Source organism: Dromiciops gliroides, chromosome 3, assembly GCF_019393635.1.
Source record: "Dromiciops gliroides isolate mDroGli1 chromosome 3, mDroGli1.pri, whole genome shotgun sequence".
Taxonomy (NCBI): Eukaryota; Metazoa; Chordata; class Mammalia; order Microbiotheria; family Microbiotheriidae; genus Dromiciops; species Dromiciops gliroides.
The window spans coordinates 646,702,649-646,727,212 of NC_057863.1; the positions used below are offsets into that span (position 1 = coordinate 646,702,649).

General features: G+C 43.6%; 1 protein-coding gene across 1 annotated transcript in view; it reads right to left on the minus strand.

The window, feature by feature from the left end:
* Nucleotides 1–24,564, minus strand: part of LOC122746330 (zinc finger protein 260-like) — a 266,515-nt gene that overhangs the window by 2,729 nt on the left and 239,222 nt on the right. Inside the window, exon 3 of the mRNA XM_043991856.1 lies at nt 14,792–14,878. Within this exon, the coding sequence (XP_043847791.1) occupies nt 14,792–14,822 (31 nt within the window). The 5' untranslated portion in view covers nt 14,823–14,878. The remainder of the gene's footprint in view (nt 1–14,791; nt 14,879–24,564) is intronic.

A 24,564-nucleotide genomic window follows, 5' to 3' on the forward strand; every position in this document is an offset into this window, starting at 1 on the left:
AGAGGAAAGCAGCACCTGACAGAACCATTTTTTGAAAGTTTCTTTTTAGTATCTCTAGAAATATGGAGAAATAATATCTTTCCTAGGCTGACAACCCTTGCAGACTGTTCATGTTTGAAAGTATTTAGAAGGCCAAGAACTTATGTCCTTTTTTTCCCTAGGGAAATGGGGTAAAGGTAGAATCTAATCTTTGAACAAAGGTTATCTCTTCTATTTTTAAAAAAATCATTGCATTGGTCATTCCCTCAATGGACTATTACATTATCTACTCAGAACCACCATCCTTCTTTCCTTCAGAAAGGCATCTTTATTTGCCAGAAGGAAGTGGTCCAGAATAATTGAGGGCATTGGACGCTTGAAAATAGGCTTAGTCCAAGACTACCAGGACTCCTTCTCAACCTCTGCCCCAGTGGCAGTGTGTCCCTACCATTAGGACCCCCATCTCTTCCACCTGGTGAATTCCTCTCCAGGACCTCTACTTAAGGAAGCACCCACATCGGCAATGCTCACTTCAAACCTGGACACCCCTGCATACTTCTCCTCCTTACTCTGATATGGATACCCCCTTCTCCCAATATTTAAGCAACCTTTTTGAATGCAGACTCCCTTAAGGAGCAGGGGAGTGAGTGAACCTTACTCTCATCAGAATTGGCTCAAAGAGGGAATAACATACACACTCAAGTGGGTATAGTAATATATTGTTCCCTGAGGGAATGTGGGAGGGGAAAGAGATGGGGGGGAGAGGCAAAAGAAGGAAGGGCAGATTGGAGGAGGTGGCAGTAAAAAGCAAAACACTTTTGAGGAGGGATAAGGTGTAGGAAGATAGAAAACAGAGTAAATATCAAGAGGAGGGAATAAGATGGAGGGTAATGTAGTTAGCAATAGTAACCGTGAAAGAAATGATGAGCAGGATATCAGAAGGACATATGAAAAATGCACACCATCAACAAAGAACTGTTGGTACCTGAATACAGATTGAAGTATAATTTTATTTGTTAGCTCCTCTTTCTAAAGGTATTTTGTCTATTTTCTTTCACAACCTGTCTAATGAGAAGATGTTTTACATAACTGCATATGTATGACTTATATTGAATTGCTGGATTTCATAGGGAGGGTTGAGGAGGGAGGGAGGAAGAAAATTTAGAACACAAAGTTTTAAAAAATCAATGTGGGGGCAGCTAGATGGTACGGTGGATAGAGCACTGGCCCTGGAGTCAGGAGTACTTGAGTTCAAATCCAGCCTCAGACACGTAAGACTTACTAGCTGTGTGACCCTGGGCAAGTCACTTAACCCCAACTGCTTCACTAAAAAAAAAAATCAATGTGAAAAGTAATGGTGAACAGGAGGAGTTCAGAGAAACCTGGATGGACTTACATGAACTGATGCTGAACCAAGAGAACATTGTGTACAGTAACAGCAACATTGTGTGATGAACAGTGGTGATAGATTTGGCTCTTTTTAGCAATGCAACGGTCCAAAACAATTTCAAAGAACTTCATGACAGAAAATGTTCTCAACAACCAGAAAAAAGAACTGTGGTTTATGAATGCAGATTGAACCATACTGTTTCTACTTTGGGGCTGTTTTTCCCCTTCTTTTTTGAGGTTTTTACTTTGTGCTCTGACTCTTCTTTCACAATATGACTAATGCAGAAATATGTTTCATGTGATTGCACATATATAACCTATATTAGACTGCTTTCTGTCTTGGGGAAGGGAGGGTGGGAGAAAAATTTGGAACTAAAAATCCTATGAAAACAAATGTTGAAAACTATCCTTATATGTAACTGGAAAATAATAAAATACTGAACTATTAAAAAAACTTTTTTAAAGAACGTAGACTCCCTTTATTGGAATGTAAGCTCCTTAAGAGCCGGGAATCTTCTTCTCTGTGCTTATATATTTATTTTCCAGGTCTTTTTATTCCCAATTCCTGGCACTTAGTGAGCACTTAATAAATGCTTTAAGAATCTATTTGTTAGGGGCAGCTAGGTGGTGCAATGGATAAAGCAGTGGTCCTGGATTCAGGATGACCTAAGTTCAAATCTGGCCTCAGACACTTGACACTTACTAGCTTTGTGACCCTGGGCAAGTCACTTAATCCTCATTGCCCCCCCAAAAAATCCATTTGTCTCTCATGGGCAGAACAAAGTAATAACTCTGTTTGGGAATGTTAAGCCCAAAGTGTATTGTAACATATTTTCTTTTGTTCAAGATTACTATGTTATCACAAAGATTCATGAGTAGATGGATATGTCTGAGGGCATGAGATATGGGTTGGATAGACCATGGTTTGAATGATTTTCAGTAAGTTAAAATTGCTTTGTTATAGAATTACATTAATTTTTTTTCTGGCATGGTAGATTTATGTATGAAATATAGAGATATGGAGATGCAGATATATTACTCTCTATATGTATATGGATATAGATATCCATATATATGTATATGTGTATGGCTACCTATATGTAGATACATATATATATCTATGTGGATATCTATGAGATATATATGTCTGTATATGTACATATACATCTATACACATGCATTAATATGTGTGTATATGCATCTATGCATGTTTGAGTATGTTCCAAGAGATGAACTCTTAGTCTACTTCTTGGACCCATTGGTACTCATTAATCACAAGAAAAGAAATAATATATGATATGTTTATGCTTTTTATTATGATGCCCTTTCACACTTGAGGAAACTTATTTCCCTTTAAGTCTTTTCTCCAGGCTAAGGAGTCAAGGCCCTTCAGCATCCTGGCTGTCCTCTTTCAGACCCTCCAGCTTATCCCTGACGTTTTTTGTGCACAGAGCCCAGAAGTGAACACAACACCCAGATGGGCTTTGTCTGATGAGGGCAGAGGACAAGGACTCTATTGTTGTCATTTCCCTGGAAGCTATCCCCACCCACATAGCAATGACTTGTTTTGGCTCTTATTTCACTGAGGACTGATGACTCCTATTGAGCTTGAAGTCCCAGATAGTTTGAGGAACACCTGCTGCTGTCTTTGATCTTCTGCTGAATTGGATTCAATTTTCATCTTGATCCTTTTGGATCCTGAGTCCATCATCTAATATATTAGCTACGCTCCCAGCATTGTGCCATCTGCAAGCTTGTTGAGCATACCATGTTTGCCTTTGTCCAAGTTGGAGAAAAAATAATCCTAACAAGACAAGACAAGAAGAGTGGGTCACTGAAGCATTTTGGAAGGTAAAGAAGAGAAGAGAAAGAAAAGCCCAGAAAGAAACACTGCCATAGAAATTGTATCATTCTTTCAGTACATTAGAGCCATCAAAATAGAGGCACTTTTTTAGGTACAGGAAGGAACTGAAGGATGGAGAGATAGAAATACAGCCAGAGAAATGGAGGAATTTTATTAGCTGCAGAACAAAACATCAGAAAGTCCAATTCAACATGAAGACATAGAAATTGTATTTTTATGCATAGAGGGCGAGAGAAGAAAGTTCAGATAGAAACACAGCCATAAACCCTAGGTATGTCTTTTTTTAGTACAGAAGGAAGTCATGATAGAGACACAGCTTTGAAAGATACATGACCTTATCATGTGGGTGTTGGAAAATCTGAAGGGAATTCTTTGGCACCTTTCCTTTCAAAAAGCAGGAGCTTCCCCAATTCCCCAGTCTTGGAGGTGAATTCTAGAGGAGGGATATGAACAGGAAGTAGGAACCTAGTACCAGCAGAAGCTCCCAGATTCTCATCTGTGTGAGGGCCTTTGGGATGGTAAAGAGAATCGAGAAGAGTCCCTTCTGGAAATGGAGACCAGTGTAAGCACAGGCAGCTTCTGGCCCCCTGGGAGACAGGGCTCTGGACCCTCAAGCTTTTACTCAGAGTCTGCGCTCAAAGTCCTCTGGTTTCAAAATCAGTCCAGTCAATTTCATGAACAGATGTGAGGACCTACAATGTGCAGAGCCCTGAGCTGGAGAGATTGCCTTGGTCAGGCTCCTGCCCTCAGAGAGCTTCCAACTTCCCCCACCTCCCCCCCCCCCCGTACCACATGCAGAGGAATCCAATAAGAAAAACAAAAATTTCTCTAAAGGTTCCCATCAGATCTCAGACTCTTGAAATTCTCCATTGGGTTTCTGAGCCAGGCCAAACTTCAGATCTTCTCTTGTACTTCAGCCTGATCTACCTGGGAAGATCTTGGTTACAGTATCTGACAGCTTCTGAATCAAACCTCTACTCATTCCCAGTCCAAGCTCCTCTTCAGGCATCCAAGTACAGAGGTTCACAGATACTCAGAAAGTGAGCCAGAAAGACTGCATAAAGGTATGTCAGACAGACAGACATACCTTTAGACTTTTTTTTTGTGAGGCAATTGGGTTAAGTGACTTGCCCAGGGTCACACAGCTAGTAAGTGTTAAGTGTCTGAGGCCGGATTTGAACTTAGGTCCTCCTGACTCCAGGGCTGGTGCTCTATCCACTGTGCCACCTAGCTGCCCCCCATACCTTTAGATTTTTGATAGGATAGATGTGGGGCTAATCTACTCTGCCTAGATAGATATTCTCAATAGTTTCCTCCATTAGAATATACTCTCTGGGGGGCAGCTAGGTGGCAAAGTGGATAAAGCACTGGCCCTGGATTCAGGAGGACCTGAGTTCAAATACGGCCTCAAACACTTGACACTTACTAGCTGTGCGACCCTGGACAAGTCACTTAAGCCTCATTGCTCTGCCCCCCCCCCACACACAAAAAGAATTGTTATAAATATGGTAATGTTTTACATAACTGCACATGTATAACTTATATCTGATTGCTTACCACCTCAGGGAGGGGGGTAGGGAGAGAGGGAGGGAATGAGAGGGAGATAGATTTTGGAACTCCAAACTTTAAATAAATCAATAGAATATGCTCTCTGGGAGAGCTGGTACTGTTTTTGTTCTTGTTGTAATAGTTTAACACCAAAATCTGAGATTGGATGGGAGGAGAGGCAGCTTTTTTTTTTTGCCAATTCTAGCTTTAGGCAGAGAATCTGGGCATTAGGAAGCATTTTGTAAATGCCTCTTGATTCTCTGATAGCCTGCTCAGGCACCCCTCCTCCATCCCAAACCCAGACCCCAATCTCTGCTCTGTTTTCACTCAGAACTGAGATCTCACTGTAAGCTCCCCAACCCTACTTAGTATTATCCCCATATTGGAAGGAAAAGGGGAAGTCAGATCTCCCCTCATCCAGGAAACCGTCATTGCCCCCAAATTATCAGCCTCAGAGACTGAGAGCTGGGAGAAACCATAGAAATGGTTTATATTCTTATACTCATCCATACATTCTCTGAAGGAAGAAAGTGAAGACCAGTGAAGTTGTCCTATGTCCAAAGGTTTCATTTTTAAGTCCTAGAGAGAGATGGCATATGGATGCAGGTTCTCACACTTCAAATGGAATGCTCACTGGGCACTGGATGAAGCACACAATTGACCTTATCACCCACCTCAAATCTAATCTCTAAAACCTTTTTTTCCTTTTTTTTTTTTTTTTTTTTGTGGAGCAATGAGGGTTAAGTGACTTGCCCAGGGTCACACAGCTAGTAAGTGTCAAGTGTCTGAGGCCGAATTTGAACTCAGGTCCTCCTGAATCCAGGGCCGGTGCTTTATCCACTGAGCCACCTAGCTGCCCCTAACCTGTTGTTTCTTGCCCAAAATCAATCTTTGATTTTAAATATTTCCCACTAGCCTGATGTTATTGTTGTTCAATCATTTAAGTCATATCCGATTCTTCATGACCCCATTTGGGGTTTTCTTGGCAGAGACACTGGAGTGATTTGCCATTTCCTTCTCCAGCTCATTTTACAGATAAGGAAACTGAGGCCAAGAGGGTGAAGTGACTTGCAAAGGGCACACAGCTAGTAAGTTTCTAGCCTGAGACGTGATAGTGAATGGTTCACAATCCCTTCTCCAAAAAAAGTTCAACCTGTGTACTTTTTAGTTTAATTTGTTTTTTTTTTAACATTTTCTCCACCATTCTTTTTAAGTCTAAACAACCAAGTAAACAATAAATTAAGAACTGATTTGTAGGGGCAGCTAGGTGGCGCAGTGGATAAAGCACCGGCCCTGGATTCGGGAGTACCTGAGTTCAAGTCCTGCCTCAGACACTTAACACTTACTAGCTGTGTGACCCTGGGCAAGTCACTTAACCCCAATTGCCTCACTTAAAAAAAAAAAAAAGACCTGATTTGTAGCCTTTGCAGAGTCTGATATGTAAATAATCACTCTTATAATATAACAGTTTCTTCCGATGGAATGAGCAGCATACCCCTATCCCTGGTACAGAGTGACCCATGAACCTTGGAATTGGCAGGTTCTCCAACACCTACTCCAGCCCAGCCCTAGCTTCAAGCCATTTCTAACTGCAAGTCATAAAGAGGCAGAGGAATATAACAGGAAGAGTCCTAGAACTAAAGCCAGAAGTCTGGTTTCAAGCAAGTTATTTAGTGTGTATGTCCTTGGCCATGTCACTTGCCTCCATGGCCTTTAGCCGACTCATCTGCCAAATAAAGAGGTAGGATTGGCCTGGATTAGTTCTGAGGTCCCTTCCATTTTTGACAGTCATGAACGTCCTTGATTAGACCATCAATCCCTCTCTTCTCTTCCCCTTCATAAAGTTGAGGGGAAGAAGGCCCCTAGAAAGGAAATAAGTTGCCCAGGATCACACTCTACATCAGGGAAAGAGTCAGAGCCAAGTTCTCTGACCCTGGCTCCTGGTTCTCAGTCCAGGACTCTTTCTCCTACACTTTCCCACCTCTTTAAGTGTCTGGTGCTAACCAGACCTGATGCCCAACATGTCCCTGCATTTACCTAAACCTTTTGCTTCCTTATTCCAACCCTAACCTAAAGCCCAACCCAGATGAGAAAAGCCCAAAGCTACTCAAACTCTCTACAGCAGCCCTAGTCTGGTTCCCAAGCTGGACCCAGTCCTCCCCCTCTCTCCTGCTCCCCACCAGCCATCTTTTTTTGGTGAGGCAATTGGGGTTAAGTGACTTGCCTAAGGTCACACAGCTACTAAGTGTAAAGGGTCTGAGGCCGGATTTGAACTCAGGTCCTCCTGAATCCAGGGCCGGTGCTCTATCCCCACCAGCCATCTCATGGAGCTTCAGCCTCACCAGCTATTCTCCTCAGGCTCCCCCAGGGAGGAAGGAAAAGGGGGGGGTGTTGATTCAGTCAATCGGTCATCATGGAAAAGGAAAGAAGCCGTGGGAGGGGTAGGGGAGGACCCTCTACACAAGTCTTCCCCAATCCTTCATTCTAGGACCTCCCCTATGTTCATTCCCACCAATTTGACCTCCTTGAGGACAGATACTATCTCTTTCTTTATATCCTCAGCACTTAGATCACAGCAGGTTCTTCATAAATGTTTCTTGACTAACTGACTGGGTCCCCAATTTCCTGAGATTCTGGAGTAAATAGTCTGTGGCACAACTGCATGCCATGTTCCCCTTGACTTCCTGAATGATGGTGATCCTGAGTGCTAAGTTCCTAAGGGATTCTAGCCCCTGGCACCTGTGTTGGACCGTTGCCCACAGTTCCCAGGAGAAGTAGAGCCCTTAGATTGGCACTATTCAGACCTTGCCCTAGGCTGCAGCCCTCAACTCACACATGACCCCTGCTTTTAATAGTGCTAGCCTCTCTATTCTAAGATCCCTCCCAACCCTTAAGTTAAATGTACTAAATACTGACCTTCAAAACCCTATGATTCTATTATTGTGCTGTAAGAAATGATGAGCAGGAGGAGTTCAGAGAAACATGGAGGGTCTTGCGTGAGCTGATGATGAGTGAGATGAGCAGAACCAGAAGAACATTGTACACAGTAACATCAACATTGTGTGTTGATCTACTGTGATGGACTATATTCTTCTCACCAATGCAATGGTACAGAATAGTTCCAGGGAACTCATGATGGAAGAGGATCTCCCAATCCAAGAAAAAAAAAAAAAGAACTGCGGAGTATAGATGCTGAATGATCCATACTATTTCTTTTGTTTTTGGTGCTGTTGTTTTTTTCTATTTTGAGGTTTTTCATCATTGCTCTGATTTTTCTCTTATAACATGACTAATGCAGAAATAGGATTAATGTTATTATGTGTATATATATATATATATATATATATATATATATATATATATATATATATATATCCTATATCAGATTACCTGCTGTCTAGGGGAGGGGGAAGGGAGGGGAGGGAGGGAGAAAAATCTGAAATTGTAAAGCTCGTATAAACAAAAGTCTTTACATGTAAAGGAAAAAAATAAAATACTTTATTAATTTAAAAATATAAAGAAGTGGTGAAAATTAAATACTGGATTTGTAAAAAAAAAAAAAACCAAACAAACAAAACCCTATGATTCTGCCTTCTCCAACTCTCTGGGTGAAAGGTGGCCAGAGGAGTCCTCCCACCTCCAAAAGCACTTCCCAGACTATATAGAGAGTCCACAGGACTTGTTGCTGACCTGGATTCTCTTCTGTTTTATAAGGCTTGGGAGGGGTAGGATGGAGAAAAGATGGAGAAGCCTCTTCAGCAGAGACTCTTGGCTACACTCCTCTCTACCTCCACTGTATGACTTTTGTTTTGGTTTGGTGTTTTGGGCGCAGCAATGGGGGTTAAGTGACTTGCCCAGGGTCACACAGCTAGTAAGTGTCAAGCATCTGAGGCTGGATTTGAACTCAGACACTTGACACTTACTAGCTGTGTGACCCTGGAAAAGTCATTTAACCCTCATTGCCCCACAAAAAAACAAAAACAAACAAACAAAAGTGAATATTAAGAGGGAGGTGGAAAGCAGAGCTGTGACAGCTGTAATCCAGGGTTTTCCCTCAATTTTCTAGGGCTGATGAATAATCACAATGGGAAAATAAGGCAGGAGCAAGGACCCAAGAGATTACAGATCTCAGGCTCCTTCTCTGGGTGGGTGGGGGGAACAGAAATAAAACTCTGAGATTTCAGATTTCGCCTCCTTGTATCGACTCTGCTGCCAGATATAGGAGGGAACAGGCACCCTAATACTGGTGGGAATGGGGGATAGGCCAAGAAATCAACACCCTTACTTTACCTTCCCTACATGAACCATACGCCCCCTACCCTAAGCTCTGCTTAAGAGTATGGCTGAAGGGGGCAGCTAGGTAGCACAGTGGATAAAGCACCAGCCCTGGAGTAAGGAGTACCTGAGTTCAAATCCGGCTTCAGACACTTGACACCTACTAGCTGTGTGGCTGTGTGACCCTGGGCAAGTCACTTAACCCTCATTGTCCCAAAAAAAAAAAAAAAGAGTATGGCTGAAGAGCTAGCTGGTATAGAGTGAACAGCGCTGTCCATGGTACTGGCAAAGGAAATGAGAGACCTCTGGTGTTTCAGAGCTGCTTGAAGGCAATTAGAAAGTTCATGGAATTGAGGGAATTTTAGGTAATGATAACACTACCATTTACACAGTATGATGATGTTTGCACAATGCTTTAAATATATTTTCTCACTTGATCATAGACCTAGAGCTACAAGGGACCTTGTACTTAATTTATGTCTGACTCTTCATGGCCCCATTTGGAGTTTTCTTAGCAGAGATGCTGGAGTGGCTTGCTATTTCCTTCTCCAGCTCATTTTATGGATGAGAAAATGGGCAAACAGGGTTGAGTGACTTACCCAGGTTCACTCAGCTAGTGTCTGAGGCTGTTTTTGAACTCAGGAAGAGGAATCTTTCTGCTTCTGGGCACAGTGCTCTTATCTGCTGAGCCACATAGATGCCCTGACCTTAATTTTCTTCTATTCCACTGCTCTCGTTTGATAGTTAAGGAAACTGAGGCCCAGAGAGCTGAGGTGAATTGCTCAAGGTTGCAGAGGTAGTGAGTGGCAGAACTGGGATTTGGATGCATGTCTCCTGACTCTCAATCTAGCTCTCTTCCTATTGCACAATAGCCCCCCTCACCAGGGCAGCTGAGGCCTACTGTGAAGAAAAGACTTGCCCAAGGCCACAAGGTTGGTCCTTCCCAGAGACCACACTGTCTACTGACTATGTAGTTATATGATCCACAGCTTCCTTCCAAGAAAACCAAAGCCACAACAGATGTCGAAGATCCATGGCTAGTGTGGGAGATGCTTTATTATGTTGTTCAGAAAAAAGTTAATTATTGTTTTGTCTAGATCCAGTTAGAGATTGTTTAAACCCAGAATGTCAACCTGACCTTAGTAACTCTCCAGAAAGGCCAGAAATGGCTACAAGGAATCCTGGAGTCCCCCAGGTACTGGATCCACCCAAAGCATTCTTCTTTTGGGTCCTCATGACTCAGTCTTTGGTGGGGGATGGCTCACCCAGCCTTCTGTTTTGGGTTCTTTTTATGTTTTGGATTTTTCCAGATTTTTTTTTGGTGAGGCAATTGGGGTTAAGTGACTTGCCCAGGGTCACAAAGCTAGTAAGTGTTGAGTGTCTGAGGCCAGATTTGAACTCAGGTCCTCCTAACTCCAGGGCCAGTGCTCTATCCACTGCACCACCTAGCTGTCCCGATTTTGTTGAATGTTTACATTTACTCAATATGCATATGCATCTCAATCTACTTTGCTTTACAAAAGATTGTTGAACCATGTGTGTATGTGATATGTATACTGTACTCTTGTTAAAAGCCTATATAATGTAAACCGTCCAGAGTCTGAATGAGAGGGAAATACTTCTCCTTTCTGGCTCACTCTCTTCTACCAAATGACTTAGTAAATTTCTTTCTAAAACAATTTCAGATTGGGGGCTTTGTTCTCATGAATAACACTGGTAGATGGAGAATGGTGGCTTAGTCTACCCTTTGGCACAGATTGAAATGAGGGAACTTGGGGGGAGGAGGCTTAAGCATGTGAAGCAGAAGCTAGAGTTCTGGGAGAGCCTTATAATTCTCAGAATTTATGATTAACCACTGCAGTTCCTCATTACCAACAGTAAAATTGCCCAGAGTCTTCAGAATAGACTTGCACAGTAGGGTGCAGACCAACTCTCCTAAACTTAGCCAAGAACTAGGAATCAGGAAGATTTTTACATTCACTACCTATGTGACTCATCCCCCTGACCCTCAGTTTCCTCATCTCTAAAATGGGCTCAATAACACCTAGAGTATTTATTTCACAGGGATGTTGTCAGATTCCAAGGAGGTATTTGACTGAGCTTGTCACTTGTATAGAAACATTGATCCAATGACTTCAGGTGGGCTGGCAACCTCACCCTCAGCCTCTCCTTCTTCCAGGAAGGGACCCTCTACTTTGGACTTAAACAAGTACCAAAGGCTACAGCAAAATTGACATAGGTTCCAAAGGGCACTGCGGTATTTCACCAGCTTCATTTCTCATCCAGGGGCCCTTGTACTGTAGACTCATAACCACACAGGCTGGGTTATATCACTGACTACTTATCTGAGAAGGAGAACTTCAGTTTCTGCAGAAATCCCAGAGCACATGGGATTCTTCCCACACACACAGTGGACCTGTTTTTGACTCAAAGTCTCTTCCTCACTCTCTTGATCTGACACTACAGAAAATTTCTGGTCAAGATTTGGTGCCTGAACAGAGGCAGACCACCCATCTCCCAAAAAGCTATTCCAGCAAAATACTCAAAAATTACAACAGCCCGAATAATGATCAAGAAAGCCAATTAGAGGGCAGCTAGGTGGTGCAGTGGATAAAGCACTGGCCCTGGATTCAGGAGGACCTGAGTTCAAATCTGGCCTCAGACACTTGACACTTACTAGCTGTGGGACCCTGGGCAAGTCACTTAACCCTCATTGCCCCGCCCCCCCAAAATCAAGAAAACCAATTAGAAACTGTAGGAAATGGATTCTTCTACTCCAGAGAAACACAATAAATTAGCCAGAAGTTCATGGGCAACAGGAAAAAGGTTCATCAAAAAAGTCAATGCAAATACAAACCAGCCAGCAGTCTCCCAACATATAGAGATTACAACAAAGGCAACTCTATCATGAAAAGCTACAAAGACCACAAGAGCAGAAGCCAGCCCTAAGAGAGTCCCAGTTAGATCTATAATCCACATCAGGGACCTTAGAAGGGATTGAGAAGGAAGGAAATACTCCTCATTCTATTCACCTTTCAGTGGTTCTGACATGTAAATGCTCACCCTTAAAATGTAATAATTCCCTCAGGTGCACAGGACACCGCTGTCCCTGGTCCTGAGCAAATCATTTCAATCAAGTTACCAGCAGTGTCTCCTCCGCCAATTCACTTATTTTCTGGGGCCTTCAGCTCACTCATCTGACAAATGAGGAAGCAGGTTGCCCTGGGTTATTTCTGAGAATCATGAAAACCCTTGGATAACATCAGTTCGATGCCTCCTTCCCTTCCTTCTTATAAAGATGAGGGGACTGAGACCATAGGAGAAAAATCACACCCCATGGAAAAGACAGAGCCAGCCTCCCTGTCTGAAGTCTCTTTTTCCTACACCTTCCCACTTCTGCAGGTCTCCAGTGTTAAGCCAAACTGATGTCCACTGGATTTCTATGTTTACCTAGCCCTTCTGTTTTGTAATTCTAACCCTAACCTAAATCCCAACACAGGTACAAAACTCACTAAGAGATGCTAGAGTTCTCAGCTTCTAATTTCTCTACCTCTCCAAGAGGACTCCTACTTGTCAAAGGCATTTCCCAGACATCTAGAGTCCAAATGACTTGTTGCAGACCAATGTTTCGATTCCCTTCTGTCTTATAAGACTTGGTGGAGGGTAGGATAGAGAAGCCTGTTGGGCAGCAACTCTCCACTACACTACTCTCTACCTCCACTGTATGCATCCAAGGTTAATCTGTCTGTAGAAAGGTATGGACACCTGAGTCCTACATACTTTGTTGGACAAGAGATTAGGCACTTAGAGATGTGAACATCCCTTCAGGGATTTTTTTTTGCGGGGGCAATTGGGGTTAAGTGACTTGCCAAGGGTCACACAGCTAGTAAGTGTTAAGTGTCTGAGGTCGGATTTGAACTCAGGTCCTCCTCACTCCAGGACCAGTGCTCTATCCACTGCACCACCTAGCTGCCTCGACCTCATTGAATCTTACAAAGAAGTAGGTACCAGAGGTATTAATCCCTTTTATAGATGGAGAAAATGAAGCCCCAGCAGAATACAGGACTTGCCCAAAGTCATATAGTGAGCCAAATTTGGAAATGGAACCCAGACCTCTTGATACCTAGCCACATATACACAGACATACGTACACAAACACATACATAAACACACATGCAATGCCTTCATTCTTTTTCTCCCTGGGTAAAGATTTAATAAATGGGAGCTAGAGTGAATAATGGTATTGGGGGTGAAAGCTGAGAGACAGGGTTTTCACATTACTGTTCCAGGGGCTGAGGGATAATCCCAATGGGAGGCAAAGCAGAGATTCTGGATTCCAGCATGGTTCTTCTCTGGAGGGAGGAAGAATTGAAATAAAACTCCTACCTTGGGGCAGCTAGGTGGCGCAGTGGATAAAGCACTGGCTCTGGATTCAGGAGTATCCGAGTTCAAAGCCAACCTCAGACACTTGACACTTACTAGCTGTGTGACCTTGGGCAAGTCACTTAACCCCCATTGCCCCCCAAAAAAGAAAAAAGAAAACTCCTACCTTGGGGTTACAGATTTTGGCTTCTTGTGTTAACTCTGCTTCCAGAGATCAGAGGGGATAGACACCCTAACAATGGTGGGAAATGGAAAGTCCAAGGAGTCAACACTCTTACTTTCCCTTTCCTACCTGAACCCCACTTGCCTTACATCCCCCAGAGCCCTAACTGAAAGCTGAGATTGCCTGAAGAGCTAGTCACTGTAAACAGCACTGCCAACATGGCCCCAAAAGGAAACAAAATACCTGGTGCCTTGGGCTGCTGCAAGGCACTTCGGAACCTCAATGAATCTAGAGAAATAATTGTTCATAATAACACTAACGTTTATATAGCATGCCGACTACCCTCTTCTAGGATCTCCAGCTCATTGGTGTCCTCTTTACGTATGGGACATAGCACTGAACCCAATACCCAGATGAGCTCTCACAAGGACAGAGGCCATGGGCACCATCCTGTTCCTGAAAGCTGTGTCTCTCTCAAGGGAGGCCCAGGCAGCAAGAGACTTTCACTGTTATTTCTCACTGTTGGCCTTTATGGTGCTAGCAGTCCCAGATATTTTGAGGAACCCTGGCTGTCTTTGATCCCCTGTTGAATTTCACCCATTTCTTACATGTGCATTATTCAGTAAGCTAATCCTTCCAGCTTCCAGTCATCTCCAAGTTCACTGACTATATGCCTTATATGCCTTTATCCCAGTCACTGGGAGAAAAAAAAAAAGGTCAAACAGCAAAGAAAAAAAGAGGGCAGGGCATTGAAGCACATTTTGGGGCCCCAATTCCAAAGTCTTGGGTGTTATCTCTGGAGGAGATTTCTGGAACAGGAGGTGGGGACCTGGAGCTAGCAGAAGGGAGCAGATGCCAGCCTCTAGGATGGAAAAGAGAAACAGGAAGAGACCCCTCAGAAAATGGGGACCCAGGACAGGTCTCAGAGGCTGGTTTCTATTGAACAAAAACAGTTTCCCCCACCACACACATACACCCAGATGAGGTTCTGACCCTTCTAGCTTTTATTTAGAGTCTAAAATAAAAGGCATTTGGTTTTCAAATCGCTTGACTCAACTTCACATGGATGATGTGCCTCCAGTGCCCATCAGATGAGACTGGCTAAGTCAGGCTCCTGCCCTCCCTTCAGATTTGAACCCAATCAGAGGAATTCAATAAGGAGAACAAGATTGTCCGGTAAGGTTACTCACCTGTGGAGTCTGGGCTGCTGGGATTCTCCATTGAGTCCCTGAGAAGGCAGAAGCTTCGGCTCTTCCCCCGACCTCAGCCTGGAGAACCTGCAATGGTCTTGGTTATAGTTTCTGACTGTTTCAGAATTTAAACATTCACAGCCCTAGCCCCTCCCAGACCATTCAGGTGCTCGATTACAAAGGGAATTCCCCTCCAAAAGGTGTGTTACACAGATGCTCAGAAACCAAGCCCTGGGACCGAGGGCCTCCGGCCACTGCCCCACCCCCCAAGAAAATCTGCAATGGGGGTGGGGTGGGGTTAATCAACTCAGCCTAGCAATTTCCCACTAGTCTCCTCCATTACAATTCTTTCTCCTTTGAGGCAAGTGCTGTTTTTGTTGTTAAAGTTCCGGGCTGGGGTGGGGGATTGGTGGGAGGACTCGAATGCTTTCTTTGAAACTCGGTCTGCCTCCCCAGTCCCCTCCTCCACCCTAGAGCCAAACTCTAAACTCAGCCCCGAGATCCCTTAGAGGAAGTTTAAACCAATCTACCCATTTTCCCAAGGAAGAAAGTGAGCCCCAGTGAACCTGTCTTTTGTGCAAAGTTAAAAATATACATGTGTTGGAATTCCATTTTTTTAAAAATCCAACTCTTGCACTCTGAATTCAGAGCTCACAGGGAAGGAAGGGCTACTTTCCGTACTGGGCGAATCACGGACTTGACTTTGTTCCCCATTATAAACCCAGACCCAAACCTCCTTAGTCCTAAAATCAGTCTTTGATTTTTCAGACAGTGCTAGTAAATGATTAACTGGTTCTCCAAAAACAAAAAACCTGTATACATGATACACTTTTACATTTGTTGTTGGTCAAGTCATTTTGTAGTTGTATTTGACTTTCCATGACCCAATTTGGGGTTTTCTTGGCAGAGACACTGACGTGCTTTGCCATTTCTTTCTCTAGCTCATTTTACAGATGAGGAAACTGAGGCAAACAGGGTGAAGTGACTCACCAAGGATCATACAGCTAGTTAACAACTGAGGTGGGATTTGAACTCAGGAAGATGAGTGTTCCTGACTCTAGGCCTGATACTCTATCCACTGTGTCACCTATCAATCTTCTCTTTGGGATTAGCATTCATAGTTTGACCCCTAGGCATTGGTGACCCCTTGAGTTCTGACACTAGCTGTGTGACCCTGGGCAAGCCACTTAACCCTGTTTGTTTCTGTTTCCCCATCTGTAAAATGAGCTAGAGAAGGAAATGGCAAAACACTCCCGTATCTTTGCCAAGAAAGGCCCAAATGGGGTCAAAAAGAGTCAGACACAACTGAAATGACTGAACAAAAAGGAAGTGTCAGAAAAGAAGAAAAATGAAAAGAGAGTCTTGCTATGAAGAAACTGACAGCAGGGGACACACAGAAAGGGAGGTTGGCTAACAGTATGAAACTGGACCAATGGGAAGCAAGATGCTGATCCCGACCTCATTTGCAAAGGCAGATTCAGTTGAGTGTTAAGGAAAGGAGGCTCAGTGACAGAGGAGTGACTGCAAGAGGGTGAGAGCCTGGTAGGACATACAAAAGGAGAGGCCCATCAGTATAGAATGTTATTTTCTGGGAGGAGCTTCCTGAAGCTGGGAAGGAGCCCTGGATAAAGAGCTGCTCTGTCTCCTTTCCCCTGGGGGGGTCAGCATTTCTTCCATTTTTCTTTGTCATGGGAGGATTATGGGCCCCGGTCACCCCAACAATTCTCTGGGGGGTTCAAGGAACCTTTTCCTTGAAACCTCAGGGGTTTTCCCTTGAAATCAAGTAGGCCTCTCCTTGAACACAATCAAGGACACACACACCCACCTAACGGAGATAAGCGGCACAGATTGAACTGAGCATGCTCCAGGACCATCACCCCACATTCCAATCCTCCTAAGCATCTAGATGAGGTAATCCAGGAGAAGACCACCTGGAACCGCCCATCAGCAGACTGCTTAGACCCATCAGGACAAAGTTGACACCCACCACCAGATCTCTCACGAGGGATTCTTCCTACCACAGCGCAACTCGGGAAGACCACCAGCCCCTCACCCAATAAGAGACTCTTACCCACCCCCCATCTAAACCCTATAAAATGGCACCCCACAAGTCAGTTGGGGGGGAAAGCGTTTTGTTCTGGCAAAACCTTCCTCCCGGCCGGTTTCTCTTGTACCCCAATAAACCTGTTCTCTTATTCCTGATTAGGTCTTGTGCGAGAGTGTAATTCTTTACAGAGGAATCCTAAGGACCCACGTGCTTTCTCCTATTGGTTTCCCCATATCATCTTCTTGTGCTTGGCAAAAGTCCCGGGAGAAGCCAGACACTTCTAAAACCCTGAGACTATCTGAAGTTCTGGACCCACGTAGCATGTGGGTGGGAGAGGGGGAATGGAGAATGTAGCTCCATTGTCTCCTAGGCCGGACAGCTTCTGGACACACCCTAATACCCCAAGGTAGCAAACAGCATTGTGAAGGCATGGAAAACAGTGAGTGAATGGGGCAAGGAGATCCCTGAAGGACAAGGAACTTGCAGCTCACCAAGAAAGTTTCATCCAGGAAAGAAAACCGTCTTCAGGATTGGGAGGACCTAGAACTTGCCCCTTGTTCACCAGATAACATGATCCATAGGTCACACCTCCTCAAAGAACCAGAAGATGGATTCAGCAGAGCCTTTGGATTCAGCAGAGCCTTTGCAGACCTCTCCTGGGCACAGTGCAATACTGAGAAGGGGAAAAGGGCAGATGTTCTTCTCTAGCCCTTTTTCCCCTTGCAGAAGCAAGAAAAGCTTCCCTTTGAGCACAGCTAGGAGTGTCCCTTCCATAACAGAATCTCAGTTCCAAAGAATATCAGAGCTGGCCAGGAGCTCATGGGCATCCAGACGAACCCACCCTTGCCCAAGAATTCTCTCTACAAGGTTCCCAACAGTGTCCTCTACTAGTCTTCATTTGAAAACTTCCAGTGAAGGAAATTCTTTCTTTCCAGAGACTGCCCTAGTCACTTAGCAATTTGAGACAGCTCTTATTACTTTGGTGGGGGTGGAGGGAGGTAATCAGGAGTAAGTGACTTGCCCAGGGTCACACAGCTAGTAAGTATCTAAGGCTGAATCCAGGACCAGTGTTTTATCCACTGAGACACCTAGCTGCCCCTGGGATCCCCTCATTTTACTGAGGGGGAACTTTCAGTGAAAGGGCCTGAGGAAGATGCAGAGTTGCATCTTTTTTGTGTGTGTGTGAGACAATTGGGGTTAAGTGACTTGCCCAGGGTCACACAGCTAGTAAGTGTCAAGTGTCTGAGTCTAGATTTGAACTCAGGTCCTCCTGAATCCAGGGCTGGTGCTTTATCCACTGTACCACCTAGCTGCCCCCAGAGTTGCATCTTTAACTTGTTTTTTTGACCCCAAGTGCCAGGCTTTTTCTAATGTGCTATGCCTCACACACAATAAAGTAGAATTCATAGGAATGAATTAAGCAGGAGATGCCAAGGCATGATAAATGAGAAGTTAGTCAAAGAAACTGAGAGCTGGAAAGAACTCTCAGTAGCCATCCATATGCACCTATTTCTGAACAAGCTTCCATTCTGTACTGTCCACCACCGGTGATCATTCACCCTCTGCCTGAAGAGGACTGAGTGTAATCCATCCCCCTAGAGAGCCCTCTAGGATGGCTCTCACTGTTGTGGAGTTTATTCCTTCCTGACAACCTCCATTTGCCCCTGGTCCTCTGCTCCCATAAGCCTTTGCTCCTGGTTTAGTCCTAGAGAGCCGAGCAGAATCTGATTTAGAGAATCCAAGAACCTCGGAGCTTAGAAGGGATTTCAAAACCAGCTAGTTCGACCTTCATCAGAACAGGAGTACCCACTCTAGGAGTCCTGACCAATAATGACGTAAAACTACACCCACTCCAATAACAGAAAGACTTGGAGAAAGGAGGAGAAAAGTCTTCTGTCACTTGGAAAGATCACCCTCCTTTTTCAGAAATCAGTACCCAGTGAGACAGAGGACTCAGGGGGTTCATGTTGGGGTTCAGTCCTACAACTCCTCACTCATAAATATGAGGAGAAGATTCTAAGGAGCCACAAATGCTCCTGTTTCCTTTCTAACACCCAGGAGGAACCCATAGCAGTCATCTATGTCCAGAGTAACAAATGTCTTGGAGCTTTCACATTTTCACATTTCTTGCATCTGAATCAATCAGGAGGCATTCTTTAAACTTTTGCTAATGCTCTCCTTGTTAATATAGCAATGTCTCCTAACTTGTCTTCCCTGAATCCAGGCTCTCCCTTCTCGAATCTCTCTTCCATAGAGAAGGCATCTGGGTGGCAAAATGGATAGAGCACTGGACCTGGAATTGGGAAGATCTGCTTTCAAGTCTGGCCTTACACACTTACTAGCTGTGGAACCCTGGGTTAATAAAGTCACTTAACTTCTGTTTGCCTCCAAAGGAAGAGTAATGAGGGTGATCAGCCTGGAGCAATAGTTGAAAACCAGATTCATACTGGGCTTTCCAATGCAAAGAGGGAAATGTGTATTTCATCCTGGTTATTGTCTTTCAATCTTGAAGAGGACCAAAATGACACCACTATGTTGGGATTAAGGTATAGTGTGTCCGACTGTGGCTAATCAGACCAATATAAGCTCAAAATAATCTACCACAGGTTGGGCACAAATGGTCCATATTCTTCCTAAAGGCTAGGGGAAAATGACTTGATCAGGGGAATAGGGGGTATGTCCTGTACGTCAGGAATATCAGCTTAGCACCTGGGAGGAGGAAGGTTTGGAGAAGGTAGGAACTGAATGCAGGAATGCCCATTGGGAGACCATTGCCATAGTCTAAGTGAGAAGGTGATGAGAGTATGAATTAGGAAACTATCATATGAATGGAGATGATGATGTTGAAGACATGGAAGGCATAAGTCTTGGCAGCTGATTGGATATGTAAGGGGAGGAAGAAGGGGAAGTTAAAGATGACTGAGCTTGGAAATCTAGGTGATTAGAAGGATGCCGATGTCCTCATCGGAAGTAGGGAAGTTAGGAAGGGGTGGGAAAAGATGAATTTTGAGTCTGCTAATCATGTGTATTTCCCAAGACTTTGTCTTGGGCAACCTTCTCTCTTCCCTCTACACTATTTACCATGGTGGCCTCCTCAGTTTCCATGGATTCAACTAGCAACTCTATGCACATAATTCTCAAGTCTAATTTTTTAGTACCAAAGTCTTTCCTGACTTCTAGTCTGGCATCTCCAACTGCCTCTTAGGCATTTCCAACTAGATTTCTCATAAACATCTTAAACTTAACAGGTTCCAAACTGAACTCATTCTATTTTCACCTAAACCCTTTCCTCTTCACAACTTCACAATTTCTATCAAGAGCATCACTATCTTCCCAGTTAATCAGACTTGCAATCTAGGTGCCATCCTTGATTCCTTACTCTCTCACACCCAATATCTGATTAAGTTGTCAGCTCATGTCATTTCTTTCTTTTCTTTTCTTTTTTTTTTTTTTGGTGAGTCAATTGGGGTTAAGTGACTTGCCCAGGGTCACACAGCTAGTAAGTGTTAAGTGTCTGAGGCCATATTTGAACTCAGGTCCCCCTGAATCCAGGGCCAGTACTCTATCCACTGCGCCACTTAGCTGCCCTTTTCATGTCATTTCTTTGTAATCTCTCTCCTAAACTACCTCTCTTCTCTCCTCTGACATAAAAAGTCTTTGAATATACAGCAAAAAGTTTAGTGAAGCCATATTGTAGAAGATGTTGAAGGAAGTAACATTAAGAGGGCAGGAAAGGGGACAGCTAGGTGGCAAAGTCGATAAAGCACCGGCCCCTAGATTCAGGAGGACCTGAGTTCAAATCCAGTCTCCGACACTTGACACTTACTAGCTGCATGGCCCTGAGTAAGTCACTTAACACCCATTGCCCCGTAAAAAAAAAAGAAGGTAGGAGAGTTGGAAGGGTGTCAAATGCCAGACAGAGGACTTTATGCTTGATTCTAGAGGTGGGTAAAAGGGATCCACTGGTATTTATTGAGTAGTGGGATGACATGGTAGGGACCTGTGCTTTGTTACAGTTTGTTGTTCATTTGTTTTCAGTCAATTCTGATTCTTCATGATCCCAATTGAGGTTTTCTTGGCAAAGATACTGGTTTGCAATTTCCTTCTCCAGTTCATTTTACAGAAGAGGAAACTAAGGCAAATAGGGTTAAGTGACTTACCCAGGATCACATAGCTAGAAAATGTCTCAAGTGGGATCTGAACTCAGGAAGATAAGTCTTCCTTAATCCAAGCCCAGCACTCTCTCCATTGAACCACCTGCCCTGGGCTTAAAAAAAAAATTGTTGTAGAAGGATCAGACTAGGAAGAATTTTGATGCAAGGAGATGAACTGAATTTGATGGCAATAGGCTAGTCACAAGGTGATAGGAGAGTGTATCAGAGTGGTAGCTATGTCAGGGATGGAAGAGTGTTAATGAGAGAAAAAAATGACAAGATTTGGAGACTTCTTGGTCAAATGGAGAGAGGATGAGTGAGAGCAAAGAGTTCTTTAACTCTTTGTACAAATTATGTTGTAAACAAGGATGACTGAAAACATATTGGTGCCCTGACCTATAACACAGAAGGGGTTGGAGTATTGGAGAAAAGACAATGAGTTCTTTGTACATGTTGAGTCTAAGATTTTTATTGAACACCAAGATAAAATGTCCAATAGGCAACTGGTGATGTAGAAATGAAAGTGAAGAGTGAGGCGAGGGCTGAATATCCCAATCTGAGAATCACCTGTATAGAAATGACAATTGAATCCATGAGAGCTCATGAGGTTACCAGATGAGTGGAGAGAAAGTGACAAAGCCTCTGGGTATGGCATAGATGAAGGCCTAGCTAAGGAGACTAAAGGGGGCAGGTAGATATGTAGGAGAAATGGAAGAGAACAGGATTCCAAACACCAAGAAGGGGGATAGTACCTGGATGCAGAAGGTGATCAATGGTGTCAAATGCTACAAAAGCCCATTTCTCACCTATATAAAGTTGTAAGAATATAAGTCATTTATCAATTGAGAAATGGTCAAAGGATATGAACAGGCAGTTTTCAGATGAAGAAGTTAAAGCGATCTATAGGCATATGAAAAAATGCTCTAAATCACTATTGATTAGAGAAATGCAAATTAAAACAACTCAGAGGTACCTCCTAACAACCTAGCAGATTGGCTAATATAACAGAAGAGGAAAATGATAAATGCTGAAGAAAATGTAGGAATTGCCTGGACACTAATGCATTGTTGATGGAGTTGTGAAATGATACAACCATTGTGGAGAGCAATTTGGAACTATGCACAAAGGGCTATCAAAATATACATACTCAGGGCAGCTAGGTGGCACAGTGGATAGAGCACCGGCCCTGGAGTCAGGAGGACCTGAGTTCAAATCCGGCCTCAGACACTTAACACTTACTAGCTGTGTGACTCTGGGCAAGTCACTTAACCCCAATTGCCTCACTAAAAAAAATATATATATATATATATACACACACATACTCTTTGGTCCAGCAATACGAGTACTAGGTCTGTACCCAAAGAGAATATATAAAAGGGAAAAGGTCCTACTTATACAAAAATATTTATAGCAGCTCTTTTAGTGGTGGCAAAGAATTGGAAATTGAGGGGATGTCCATCAACTGCAGAATGGCTGAACAAGTTGTGCTATATGAACGTTATGGAATACTATTGTGCTATAAGAAATGATGGGGGCAGCTGGGTGGCACAGTGGATAGAGCACAGGTCCTGGAGTCAGGAGTACCTGAGTTCAAATCCAGCCTCAGACACTTAACACTTACTAGCTGTGTGACCCTGGGCAAGTCACTTAACCCCAACTGCCTCACTAAAGAAAAAAAAGAAAGAAAGAAAGAAAGAAATGATGAGCAGACTAATTTCAGAAAAACCTGAAAAGACTTACATGAACTTACATGATGCAAAGTGAAGTGAGCAGAACCAGAAGAACATTGCACACAATAACATCGTGTGATGATCAACTGTGATAGTCTTAGTTCTTCTCAGCAATACAATGATCCAAGACAATTCCAAAAGACTCATGATGGAAAATGCTATGCACATCCAGAGAAAGAACTATGAGTGGGGGAGCTAGGTGGATAAAGCATTGGCCCTGGATTCAGGAGGATCTGAGTTCAAATCCGGCCTCAGACACTTAACATGTACTAGCTGTGTGACCCTGGGCAGGTCACTTAACCCTCATTGCTTGGCCAAAAAAAATTAAATTAAGAATTTTTTAAAAAGAAAGAACGAACTATGGCGTCTGAATGCAGAGTGAAGTATACTATATTTTCAGGGGTTTTTTTTGTTTTTTATGGTTTTTCCCTTTTGTTCTGTTTCTTCCTTCAAAACATGACTAAAGTGGAAATATATTTAACATGATTGTACACATATAGCCTATATCAGATTGCTTGCCATCTTGGGAAGGGGGAAGGGGAAGGAGGGAGAGAGAAAAATTTGGAACTCAAAAACTCATAAAAAATGAATGTTGAAGGGGCAGCTAGGTGGCACAGTGGATAAGCACTGGCCCTTGATTTAGGAGAACCTGAGTTCAAATCTGGCCTCAGACACTTGACACTTACTAGCTATGTGACCCTGGGCAAGTCACTTTACCCTGATTGCCCTGCAAAAAAGAAAAGAAAAGAAAAATGAATGTTGAAAACTACCTTTATATGTAACTGAAAAAATTAAATACTATTTACAAAACAGAAAAAATGCTACAGAAGCCAATTAGCATTAGAATGCAGAGGAGGTCATTCAGTTTGGTCATTAAAATATCACAGGGGACTTTGGAGAGAGAAGTTTCACTTGAGTGATGAGATCCAAAGCCAAACTGTAGGTGTTGGGAACAAAGGGAGAGAAGAGAAATGGAACCACTAAGTTCATTCCTTATCAAGGAGTTTTATTGAGAAGAGGAGGAGATACACCAGAAATATCTGCTGGGAAGACAAGATCAAGTAAGGGTCTATTAAGGATGGGTTAGACCTAAGAGTGTTTCAACTGGGAAGGAGCCACTGAATAGGGAGAGATTAAAGAACAGAGAGAGTGGGCATGATATTGTTGCAACCTGCTAGAGAAGAGGGGATTGGCTTTGTAAACAAAATAGGTTAGAGATGCAGTGAAGGAGGACATGGTTGGAGATAATGGCAGAAGGGTTTGAGATTAGAAAGAGACTTGTGAATAACCTCAGTTTTTCTGGGAAGAAGTAGGTAAGGTCCTCAGGTGAGAGTGTGAGGTGAGGGGAGAGAAGACAGAGTGTTGGTAGAGCTTCTGTGGTGAGTTGGGCAGAGAAATGATTAGGAAGATTGGAGTAGCAGAAACATGTATCAGTGTCCCCAGCCAAGTGGGCTTTTCCTTAAAAGAAATTGAAACTGTCCTTGGAACTTGACTGCTCCGGGAACTCGAGATCGGGCCATTCCTGGTTGCTGAGTAAAGAGAGGAAGTTCAGCTCCTCCTTGAGGCTGGACCAGATGACCATAGTGGCCAACACAGGGGCAAGGAAGGTGCAGACGTGGTCCCTGAGGATCTTTGTTGAATATCCTTCCCCTGCTGTGGCAAAGCATCTCCTCTGGTTAGCACTATACGAAGTTCCCCATCACACCCAAACAGCGCTTGAGCTTCTCTGGGGGTCTAGAGACCTTTTGCAATACAGAGAACTTCTGCTTTGACTTTGGAATTCTGAGTTATCACCAGCCCCTTCCTTCCTAGCCTTTTAACAAGGGTGGTGGGTGCAGAACT